Below are 12,762 nucleotides of genomic sequence, written 5' to 3'. Positions count from 1 at the left end.
ATTCTTTCTATTTAGGGAATAATATATTTTAAAATTTAGCCATACATAATAGTATTATAATTCATATCAACAATAAGAGCAACATTTTTTATTGCAGCTCAGACCTGCTGGGCTCAATAGCCTTCTCTTAATAAATGTTCTTGTGTTCCATCTTTTAAGCAATCTACCATGGGACATTCTTTTGTTTTTACATTGCAGCTTCATGATAGCATTACTCGTGTGGGAAGCCTGCCTATTGCCATCAACCATCTAATGTCCTACATACCATTGGGGATAACTGAGTTTTTTATTTAACGTGCTAATCACCTCAGAAGATTGACCCTTGTCTAAGAATTTAAAGATCTTTCCTCCCCCAGGCTTGGTACGTAGAACATCTCCAACAATCTATAAAATCAGAAACTTGTTTTTGATGAGAGAAGGCTGGCATAGTATGAAAAAAAGTTTTAAAAAATAGCCTTTTTTTTAGTCCTCTATGGTAGTACACATACAGTCTTTTGGTGAATAATCAACATTTTTCCCTGGCAAGATCAAAACTTATCATTAGATTTTTTCTGTGCACACATTGATTGGGGACCCAGAAAACCAGTCAGTACTGACCACATATCTGAGTCCCCAGAGACCCCTCCAACAATAGTAGTAGAGTTGTGCAAGTTAATTTTGGTGGTGATTGGCCGTAGTTTTGTAACGTTAAGCCACGTTAGTTTTTTTCTTCATAGTGAACGTGTAGAGGAAAAAGCTTAATGGCCATAAAATCCAAAATACTAAGGCAATTGCTGTAATATTTTCAGAGGTTGAAGTGGGCATAAGTGGAGATGTGCATGTAAATTTTGGTGGTGATAAGTCTGTCCCAAATATTCGAACTAACTAGTAGATTGAATGGCGAGATGGGTAATAATAACTTATAATTAGTATAACAGTCGCTAAGTATCTTCATGTTCCATCCACTTCAATTCAACATTCATTCATTCCGCCATACGCACGTGACGTAAGTACAAATTGTCAATACCAAACATCAGCGTGAATTGAGTGTTAGAATCCAATTGTTAAACTCTGATTGGGTGAATCGAACTCCAAAACTCTTCGATTGTAGCTCCTTCATGCAAAGACTGATTTATACAAGTTTTTTTGTTTGTTTAATCAATAAATTAACCAAACAAATGTGGTGCTCCTAGAGGTGACAGAGAGACCTGCAGTCACTCTCTCGTGTCAGATACATTGCACATTGAACGATCCTAATGTACGCTATATGCTCCAAGTGAGGCCTAATTAACTTAAATTTGAATCCAAACACAAATTCATTGCGTTTTGGGCAAAATTTCACGCAGCTTGTCAGAAAAGACAAAAAATATGTGGTGCCATCTTGAAGAGGTCATCTCGCCATTCATGTCAGTGGAACTCGTATTTCTGGTCATCATCTTGAGGAGGTGATAGCGTACGACGCCATTTTGAGTGAGCGTCAGCTGTTGCCATGGTAACCAGACACAAAATCTTTGAGAGCACAGTGATTCGTATTTAAAAAAACTTACATTGTAGAACATGTGCAATTGTATTATTTCAGTTCATCTGGGATAATTTCTTGTCGACATTGTGACTTCACCACGTTGAAAAGTTGTGAATCACAGTCACATATTTATACAAGCATGTGTCGTGGTGAGGTTAATTTGCACCGTGTCACTACTGTCAGACCTGCAGTGTTCCCATTGTTTCCACAAAATGTGGTCATTAGTATGAACACTTACGTCCTGTGATCAATTTTTTGCCTAGCTAACTAAACATGTGATGGCCGACTAGGACAAGGGAAACATTTCTCCATGCATAGAAGTGCATCTGAGAAGTCTTGAGTCACTGTAAATTTACTGCAAAGGATTATTACGAGAATCAGTGCATCCGTGTTGGGCACTTTGTATGCTTTTTTTTTTTCTCTTTGTGTGCTTAGTGTGTCAACAGCGGCCGGTGTACGCACAATGTAGAAAACTATATATTCAAAAAGAGTGTGACTTTTAACCACAATGTCACACTGTGCTTGGTAGGAGCATTAAAATATATTCACTCGTGGCACTCCACCAGATGAAATTCTTACTCATGCACACTGAGTAACAGGCCGCATCAAATTTGGTCGCAGTCTTAAGCTATGTGTAATAAATGTGTTTAGCACTGTATATAGCAAGTAATAATCTTATAATCTAATTAAATGTACTAAAATAAATGTTTTGTTTTGTATCCCTTATATTCCAATACATTTTTTTTTTTTTTTTTATAATGTATTTGGGTGTCATCATCATATAAAAGTTTGTGTTCAAAGTGCCGGGTCACCACAATCCAACTGCCTAGCTTAAAGAACCCATTACATGGATAAAGTAAAGTAAAGTAAAATAAATAAATAAATACATAAATAAATAAATAAATACCTACATAAATAAACAAGCTATTTTTAATTTACACTAACAATATCAGTATAATTATTGCCATTGGAACAGTCAACAAATTTTATATTTTATTAGGAGAAACAAGATGTGCTTGGAAGATGAAAACCATTTGCTGCTACAAGATGATTAATGCTTCGAGCAGAGGATACAAATTTCACTTTCAATTTCAGGTTGAACTGTTTATGAATGCTGCAACACACAATTTTGTGATGCTATATAAAACTTGCTTGGCATTAAATCATGTGGAAAAGGGGGTAGAATTCTGCACACACACAAAAAAAAACTCTCTAAACAACCTTCCACAACAACAGCTAGTCAGGCTTAATCATCTGACATTGAGTGCAGTGATTTTACAGATGATCATTAATCATATAATATCAGTGTTTGTTTAAATTATAAAAACAAGGATGTTCTGAACTATATATATATATATATATATATACACAGTGGAACCTCGTAGTTTGATCAGACTTTAACTAAAAAATCTGAGTAAAAAATGCCTCAGAGTTTGAACTCATTTTCGGAGTTTGAACACCCAAACAAAGCAAGCTAAGCCGAACGTACCTTGAAAACGGGAAGCCGAGGGAAGCCGAGCGAAGCCGAGCGAAGCCAAGCAATGCCGAATGCTCACGTTGAGGTAGTTGAGACGATGAACTGCTCATTTCCAGTCAGATCGTGAATACTCCCGGAGGTGCTCCATCCTCGCAAGTGCATTTAGATTTTTCCACAACAATTTTCTTAGCCATGGGCCCAAAGAAAGAAAACAATGCTAGTGGCAGCAAAGAAAAACATACAATGCTACAAACCACAGTGGAATTAGGAAGATTATCGCGTTGTTGTGACTACTTCTGTAAATACTGGCTCGAGGAACCCCTTAGAGTTCAACAACGTGCCTGACGTTAAACAGCGCACACAAGGACCTAATATGACCAATGTAAAATACAGTACACAAACTCAGCACTGAACTTGGACCTCTTCCTGAATCAGGTGGTGTCTTTCCCTGCCACGGACTTGGCTGATTAGGGTCTTCGGAAAGTATCCAAGGCCTGCTCTGCCTGTCGCCACGGTGCCCACCCTGACTCTGCCACCTCCACTGCTTTCCTAGCCTTCCATTTCCTCCCTGTTCTCACCTCGATACCGGCTGAAGACACCTTGCAGTCCCTGGAGTCCCTATACTGTAGGGCTTCTCTGGTGTGTACCACCATGAATTCTTCAGTCAGGCCACTGAAAGGGAGCTGCGGTGTGTTGCTTGTCCCATACAGCGCATCGCTGGTGAGGCTGCGTGGAAGACCTTGCCACTTCTAAAGATAGCCACTGATCTTCCTCGCTAAGGACTCCACTGCTGTCATTGGTACTGCGTAGATTTGCAGGGGCCACAGGATTTGGGGCAGGATAGAGCGCTGTTAGATCCAGGCTTTAAACCTACCAGGCAGGCCAGACTTATCCACCTTGGTGAGCCAGGTCCCCAGTTCTGTGCTGGCCTTCAGGATGGCATCATAGTCTCTCAGGCTGGAGTCAAAGAGTTTCTCCTGGCTCTTGATGGGTTGTTCCGTGCTGTTTGGAATGACAGTTCCTGAGCAAACCGGAACTTGTCAAACACTTTCCCCCTCTTCACCACCATGGATCTTGACTTAGAGGGCTTGAAACTCATTCTTGCCCAGGTCATGAGCCTCTCAAGCCCTTGTAGGATTCACTTGCACCATTGAATGGATGTTGCTCGTATGGGTGGCTGTTGTACACCTGACTTGGTCAGAGGCCCTCTATTTTCCACCTCAGCTGACTTGACCACCATGTTTATGGATAGAGCAAAGAGAGTGACGGAGATGGTGCAGCCTGTTATTATTCTCTTCCCAATGTGATGCCAGTCAGATGTTTCTGACCCAGAAGTGTGACCCTCATTCTGAAATTATGGTAGTAATCCATTATGAGGTCTTTGATCTTACTGGGAACATGATGGAGGTGCAAAGCAAGTGTAGCACTTATTTGTATTGTATTAGTACAGAAGTGCAATAATATTTAATAAAGGAAATACAATGTACTCGGTACATATACTGTATATTTATGGGCTAAGATCAGAAGACTGAAGTTCACTCAGGGAGGAAGAGAGGCAATGTTTAAAACACTGACCGGAGACTTCTATGATGCAAAATGTGAAGTGTATTGATAAATTGATATTTACAATATTTACAGAAACAATCAAATCCGGGATCCAACGGAATGAAAAGTCCAATAGCACAACAGTCCATGTGTGTTAGTGTTGAATGTGAAGGTTTTTTTCTGATTGAGGCTTATCAAATAAATAAATCAACCAACCAACTTAATTCTATTTAAAAACACCCTCTTTCCTACAATGACATCTCTGTGATTTTCCAGTTCCCTGTGGAGGGGTGCTGACGGCCCGCAGAGGCACTATTCTCTCTCCTGGATACCCAGATCCATATGCCAACTATCTGAACTGTGCCTGGAAAATAACTGTTCCAGAGGGCGCTGGCATCCAAGTAAGATAACTTTGCTCTGTTTGATATTCATGGTTTTAATTAGACACGTTGTGAATTGGTTTAAGAAGATGGCCCTATCGTCTCGTATGAATATTATGTACACCTGTACCATTTGCATCTCTTCTAGATTCAAGTTGTGACCTTTGCAACAGAGCACAATTGGGATTCTCTGGATTTTTTTGATGGAGGTGATGGCAATGCTCCAAGGCTTGGTAGCTACTCAGGTAAAACAAATTTAAGTGAATGTCATATGGCATCGAGAATTGCAAGTCAGAGATCACAAGTTCCTGGAAGCATCACAAGTGTGGTGATGGGGCAGATGACATTTGTTGTGCTCTTTTAAATCACTGTGTAAAATCATCTATAAATGCTAAAGAACATCCTCCCCTCCAAAATCTCCCAAATCTTTAGAGATCCTCATAAAGAAGTCTCTGTCTCGTCCCCACAGTGTGGAATTGCAGTGTTGCCTAATGGCTCCCACTAATGACAATGGTGCTGTTGACTCAAGTTCTAATAGTAGAACACAGATTAGTATGTCAAATTATGAAATTGGCATTAGATTTCAAAATCAAAATCAAATGATTTTCATCATTATATCAGAATTAAATTCAAAATGATAAATATGTCAGAAGGCTAAACAATGTGTCCTCTTGCTGCAGTTCTAATTGCTCTCATTGTCATGGGCTTTATAATAAAAATAATGCATTTGTGGACACTCATAGACTCTTCACAGTGGATACATTATTCACATGCTCACACATTCACACTCTGGTGGGAGTAAACTACGTACATAGCACAGACTGATGGAAGTGTGACTGCCAGTGTGTGCCTAGGGGCCTAACGACCACCATCAATCATTCACGCCATACATACACCAGTGTGAGGGACACTGGAGGCAATGTGTGTAAAGTGCCTTGCCCAAGGACACAAAAACATATGACTTGGGGGGGAGCGGGAATCGAACAGCGGACCTTCTGGTTACTGGACGACTGGCTCTACCCCCTGATCCATGGCCACAACACTCGGCAAAACATTTTAAACAGTTGGCCATCAGCGAAATTTATAGCTATGTGATTATTATCCTTAGTTCCCATTTGCATGTTTTAAAATGGAATAAATTCTCCCATTTTAGAAAAAAATTGGGAACCAAACATTGCCTTACACAGTACTATTGAAATTTACTGTATATTGTGTTTGTATGTTCCTCACCCACAAAATCAATCAACCAACCAACCAATCAATCAATCAATCAAGCAATCAATCAATCAATCAATCAATCATTGACCTTGTCTTCCATTTCAAGTTGTAAGCTGAAGGCTGGGTAAAATAATTTGCCATTTTTTGTCTCTTGTGGTATATCCAGTATGACTAATGATTGGCCCCATGATTTTGGTGGGCCTAAATTGGGAATTGAAATATTAAATGTTGACATTGTTGTGAGCGTGCGTGCTCTTTATCCTCCATGATATAGGCACAACAATTCCCCAACTTCTGAACAGCACATCAAACAACATCTACCTGACCTTTCAGTCTGACATCAGTGTTTCGGCCGCTGGCTTCCATTTGGAGTACACAGGTATGAGGAGAAACGGCTTGTCTGCAACCTGTCATGCTGTTTGTCTCTTGGTTCTTTAATTTGAAAGGACAAATACAAATGCAATGACTTGTCCAATGCTGGAGGGGGACACAATTTTTCATCAGTGCAACTCGAGAGCTACATAGCTCACCACACAGTGCCTAATGAGATGCATGACATTTTTAAATATGGATAAAATACGTGCAAAATATGTGTTCTTAATATATTTGATGTATCAAAATACATTTCTCAAAGTTCTTCTTTTCAACAAAAAAGGTTGTGAAAAATTGGGAGAATTTTTTTCATTGGCATCGATCGGCACACTTGCTACTGGGGGTGGGGGGCATGTTCCAACACATCCAGCCATTACTATCTGTGATTAGTCGCTGTGGGAAGGGAGTGTGCACAGCGACTGGTGACACGCACCGATTAATATTTATCGACTGGGGCGAATGGGCACTGGCCGTAGACAGAGGGAGCAAGGGTTGAAATTCGGGAGTCTCCCACCTGAATCAGGAGAGTTGGCATGACACGACTACATTTTTTATTTTCCAGCGCAAAGCGCTCTCTTGCATAAAAAATACCATTCAAGGATGGCACATAACTGCTGAAGAGCAAACCAACTTACTCATTGCCTCCCAGCCATTTTCACTGTAGCAACCCCCTTCGCTTCCGGTTGTTTTACTGGATTTTGACTGATTTTGCCCACATAATATTGTGTTCTATTGCTATAAAACATGGAACCTATCTAAGAAAAAAGATTAGAGTCTCTTCTTTTATCAAAATTATATTTATAAAAAAAATGTTTTGTATCTGCTTTCGTTTTACAGAATTAGCATTAGAATATAGCTAAATTTTGTCAAATTTTCTGGCGAAACAGTGACAAAAAAATAAGTTTTTTGTAAAAGCATACATTTCAAGGATAACTTTCAGTTTAACACTACTTTTTTTGCTATTGTGGCAGCTCAAACATCTAAATAATGCTTTCCTTCGACAAAACAACATAAACACTACAAAAAGGGGTCTGCCTCTTACTTTTGGAAGGAGTCATTCTCTCTCAAAAACAACTTATCACCATTACTTTTGGAACGTACCACTCTCCTCACAGCAACTGATCACCAGCATAATGTTTAGATGGAAAAGGGCCAACCTTCACACAAAAAAACAACAAAAACAGCACAAAGTCATGTCAGCCACTGCTGACGTGACTTACGTGTCCAGACACTGTTGTTGCTCCAGATCACCCACAACCCTAATGAGGACAAGCATTATCGAAAATGCATGGATAGATTTTTCTTCACTGGCCTTCATTTCTACGCCACACATAGCATTTATCCAGCTATTCTAAGGCCAGCGTTATTGTGTGAATGCTGAAAGCAGATTGCTGTTAGAAAACACCTTCAGTCACTGTATTTAGAAATCAAAGACAAAGTTTGAAATCTTGAGGTGCTAATTGACTCAGACCTGACATTCAGCAATCATATCAAATCAATCACTAAAACAGCTTTTTACCAGCTGAAAAACATTTGCAGACTGAAGAACTGCATGCTCCAAACAGACCAAGAAAAGCTTATCCATGTTTTTTATCTCCAGCAGACTTAATTATTGTAAAGATCTTCTGACAGGACTATCTAAAAAAAAACATCAGACAATTGCAGCTCATTCAAAACGCTGCAGCTCGGGTTCTGACTAAAACAAAGAGATCAGAACATTTCACTCCAGTCTTTAAGGTGTTACACTGGCTCCCTGACAGCTGGAGAATAGAATTCTAAATTCTGCTACTGGTTTAAAAATCACTGAATGGTTTGTCCTGAATATATTCAAGAAATGCTGATTGAATACAAACACAGCAGGCTTCTGAGATCTGCAGACTTGGGTCAATTACTGGAACCTATAGTTCAAAGTATACATGGTGAAGCTGCATTTAGCTGTTATGCTGCACACAAATGGAATAAGCTGCCAACAGAAATGAAGTCAGCCCAGTGTAAATGCTTTTAAATCCAGGTTTTTCCTATACCTTTGATTAAAGATCTTTTAAACAAATTGAAATCATGTTTTTTGAATTATCTTAGAGAATGTATATACTCTAAATGTTTTTAAAGTTTGCTATCTAATGTTTTAACATTGTCAATGTATGTTCTTTTATCACATTTTGTAAGCTACTTGTTTTCTCTGCTTTGCTTCTGAATATTATTAACTGCTCTGTTGCTTTCCTTGTATAAAACACATTGAGTTGCCTTATGTATATGCGCAATAGAAATAAACTTGCCTTGCCTAGGTGAGGGACCATAAAAGCATGATTCAAACACGCCATAGATGAATACAAACATTGGACTTTTCCCCCGCCCTTACAAGTGGCACTGAGGCCCCCCTCAGTGCCTGCAGGTGAGGCTCGTTGGCGAACACCTGGTGGCCGAGCCTGCACCCTGCGGTCCGTTTAGTCACAGCCCAAAGAGGCAACGTGATTATTCCTTCCCATGGGCTAACTACCTGTGGGAGAGGCCACGTTATTGTATATGTTAAGTATTGATTCTGAATGGTCCATGTTCCGAGCCTCCATTGTTGAGGTGGCTGACATAAGTTGTGGTGGTAATGTGTGGAGGGTGGACACACCGTCTTCGCCCTGCAACTCCCTCCAATTTTAATGCACCCCACAAGTAGGAGGGGCGGGTGAGTCGGGGTGGGGAGCCATCAGTTTGGGCAGACCGCAGTATTAACTCTTTGACTGCCAACCATTTTCAGAAAAGAGAACATGTGGGTGCCAGTTGATTTAGAGCATTTTTCGGTTGTGCACCACGTTTTCCGGCGTTAGCATCGCTAGCCGGTGAGGCTTTACGACGTGGTCGACTCCGCCACATCAACGCTTCAACTTCGGCGTCAACCTCGGAGTCACCATCATCATCATCAATGTGCTCTTTAGCACTGGTCGATGCTTTTCATCTGAAAAAAATGCTCAAGGGTGTGAGCTGCTTGCAACCGGTCGCCATTTTCGCTTCCTCAGCCATTCTCCCCTCAACACTCTAGCTCCACCTCACGTCTTCTACTACTGACTCCTACCCCATCTTGTCCAAAAAGAGTCATCGCTGCGATCTAGTGCCCATAAATAGTCATTATACTAGATCTGCTTGATACTTTGAGCACAGCTGGCCAAGGCTTTCCTCCACCCGTTTCCATTAACTCTTTGACTGCCAACCATTTTCAGAAAAGACAACATGTGGGTGCCAGCTGATTTAGAACATTTTGACTGAACTTCCAAGGTCCACAGAAAATTTGGTGTTTGGACTATGGAAACACAGATACTACCAAATGAAAGATTGAACTCTCATCTTTCATCAGAAAAAAAAGTTTGTTTCCACCCCATTTTTTTAGTAATCAACAATAGAAAATAGGTTAGTTTCACCCAAATGCTCTGTTTTGGACCAAAATACGTAGAAATCAAGCTTTTTGTGAAACGATATTGTTTCATGCACTCTAGTGAATTTGACACTTTTTTTTCCCATGAATGATGCCACAAACACCTAAACAGTGCTTTACTTCTATAAAACACTACCACCAACAATGAAAGAGTGTTTTTGATAGCAAAATAACTTTATTTACATTCAACAGTGTTAACAATTTGACAAAACAATTTGGCAAACTATTTACAAATGTGTGCTACTGTGCATGGGTGGTGTGTGTATGTGTTACTATTTACAATTGTGTGGATGTTTCAACTACACAATTTTTTCTTTTTGTGTGGTATATTGTGTAACACTCCCCTGCGTGCAAGGGGACGCAGCAGGATTTGCACCACAGATTAGTTTCACTGCGATTGCCCCTTCGCGTGCAGACCCTACACTTTCTTGCCGGCCTTTTTTTCCGGGGAGTAGCAGGTATGTACTGCAGTGTGTGTTTGGCCATGTTGCCATCAAGTCTACTCTCAGGATCATGATACGGTGACCTGGTGTTACATCTGGCTTCCTCATGCCCTTCAGTTCCTATACCTGCAACAACTTCCTCCTCCTCCTTGTCTTGTGATAACAGCCACCCTCTCACCACCTAGCTGGATAAACTCCAAAAAGTGTTGGCACTTCCCAGGATTTTTTTGTTTTGTGCAGGATATATGCATTGAACATGCATATTTGAAATAGATAGGCAACACATTTTTTGTGCCATTTCAATGTTTTCCGCGTGAATGGGTGTTAAGAGATGTTCTGATTCATCTTATCCACTACATTCATGGTGGCATTGTTGTCCAAAACCATTGTCTTCTCTGTGATCAGACTGTACCCACTCCTCCGATGAATATGCATTGGACTCAGGGTATTCTTCATCGTCCGATTGAACATCCGCCTGTGCAGAAGTGATCGGTTGTGCACCACGTTTTCCGGCGTTAGCATCGCTAGCTGGTGAGGCTTTACGACGTGGTCAAAGCCGCCACGTCAACGCTTCAACTTCGGCGTCAACCTTGGAGTCACCATCATCATCATCAATGTGCTCCTTTAGCACTAGTCAATGCTTTTCGTCTTTGAAAAAAATGCTCAAGCGTGAGCTGCTTGCAACCGGTCGCCATTTTCGCTTCCTCAGCCATTCTCCCCTCAACACTCTAGCTCCACCTCACGTCTTCTACTACTGAATCCTACCTGATCTTGTCCAAAGAGAGTCATCGCTGCCATCTAGTGCCCATAAATAGTCATTATACTAACTCGATCTGCTTGATACTTTGAGCACAGCTGGCCAAGGCTTTCCTCCACCCGTTTCTATTAAAAAACATAGTTAACGTCTTTTAACGTTTTTGGCGGCACTCTTTTGTATTTTACTAAACGTTTTTGGCGGTCAAAGAGTTAAAAAAAAACATAGTTAACGTCTTTTAACGTTGTTGGCGGCACTCATTTGGATTTTACTAAACGTTTTTGGCGGTCAAAGAGTTAAGCAGTGCTGCGGTCCCCCATATGTATACCCACGGCGCCACCTTGCCCCCCTATTTATTTTTAATGCACCACAAACACACACACACTTGTATATACACTGGGTGGGGTCACATCCACTGTGTAGGCGTAGAGTTCGCAAGTCGGCGAGCTGGCGAACTCTAGTTAGTGTGGGTGGGGGGCGTGGATGAAGCGGGGGCTGGGCCGGTGGGGTGCCTGGTGGACCTGCCGTCCCCTATTCTGCTGCGTTGGGCTTGGGGCGCGGGCCGTATTGGGGTGGGGGACGCTCAGGGCTCCTGGGTTTGCTCTCCGGCCGGTGGTACCCGCGGGGCCCGGGGGTTGTGCCCTGGCGCTGCCGCGGCCTGGGGGGTGCCTGGGGATTGTGCTTGCCCTGTCCTGGCTGGGGTCGACGGCTCCCTTCTTTGGTGGATGTTTTCATGCATGCCAGATCCACCACACCAGCATCTACCGAAATTCAAACACAATCTGCTTCTTCCTCTAGTCGCTGAATCGCTGGAGGCTGATGTCTGTGTATCTCACTCTGCTTCATCTATCCTTCCTTCCTTTCTTCAATCTTTCCTTTGGTCTCTTGAGGTCTCCCTAATTTGTTGGAATTTAGATGTTTCTGGGGTTGTTGAAAGATTCTGGTTTGTAACCCTGTGTGTAGTAGGTGGTGTCTGGCCGGTGCTGGATTTCACTTTTCTTTCTTTTCTTTGATCCTTCCTCGGGTCTCCTGACAACTTCACGACTAGCGGGATTCTGAAGTCTTCGTTTTAGGTGAAGGGTATGGAATTTTTAATAGGTTTCAGATGAATTAAATAGGTTTCAGATGCACAAACTAACACGCACGCACACATGCACATTCACACACACACACACACACACACACACACACACACACACACACACACACACACACACAAAGACAGAGAGCAATGATGATGACATGTTGAATCGGTATGATTACCGAATGAACAATACTGAGCTCACTCTAGAAAATAAAAAAAGAAGAAGAAGGGGAGCAGTTCACCATTGAAACTGTGGACAATGGAGATGGGGCACTGGTGACTTTGACTCGGGATGTTGTCAGTCCTCAATTCCACTGACACACCTTCTACTGAGAAATCTGGGGTCTCTGAGGCGGGTTCTCCTATCTCTGGGGCACTGAGGTGGTTAAAAGCTTCCTGGGTGGCAGGGCCCCAGGAGTACATGAGATACGTTCAGAGTTCGTAAAGGCTCTGGATGTTGCGGAAATGCTCCAAGGCTGACCTTTATCACCAATTTTGTTCATAACCTTTGTGGACAGAATTCTAGGTGCAGCCGAGGCATTGAGGGGTTCCTCTTTGGTGGCTTCA

The 12,762-nt window shown here is 41.7% G+C and overlaps 1 protein-coding gene across 2 annotated transcripts in view; it reads left to right on the top strand.

Moving 5' to 3' along the window:
• The window catches only part of LOC144057714 (CUB and sushi domain-containing protein 3-like), a 566,138-nt gene that overhangs the window by 328,281 nt on the left and 225,095 nt on the right, over positions 1–12,762 (top strand). For both annotated transcript variants that reach the window (XM_077575584.1, XM_077575583.1), the window contains exons 35-37: positions 4,800–4,924; positions 5,052–5,148; positions 6,396–6,500. In XM_077575584.1, the coding sequence (XP_077431710.1) occupies positions 4,800–4,924; positions 5,052–5,148; positions 6,396–6,500 (327 nt within the window). The remainder of the gene's footprint in view (positions 1–4,799; positions 4,925–5,051; positions 5,149–6,395; positions 6,501–12,762) is intronic.

This window comes from Vanacampus margaritifer, chromosome 9 (assembly GCF_051991255.1).
Source record: "Vanacampus margaritifer isolate UIUO_Vmar chromosome 9, RoL_Vmar_1.0, whole genome shotgun sequence".
NCBI lineage: Eukaryota > Metazoa > Chordata > Actinopteri > Syngnathiformes > Syngnathidae > Vanacampus > Vanacampus margaritifer.
This window is presented reverse-complemented; position numbering and strand designations above follow the sequence as displayed.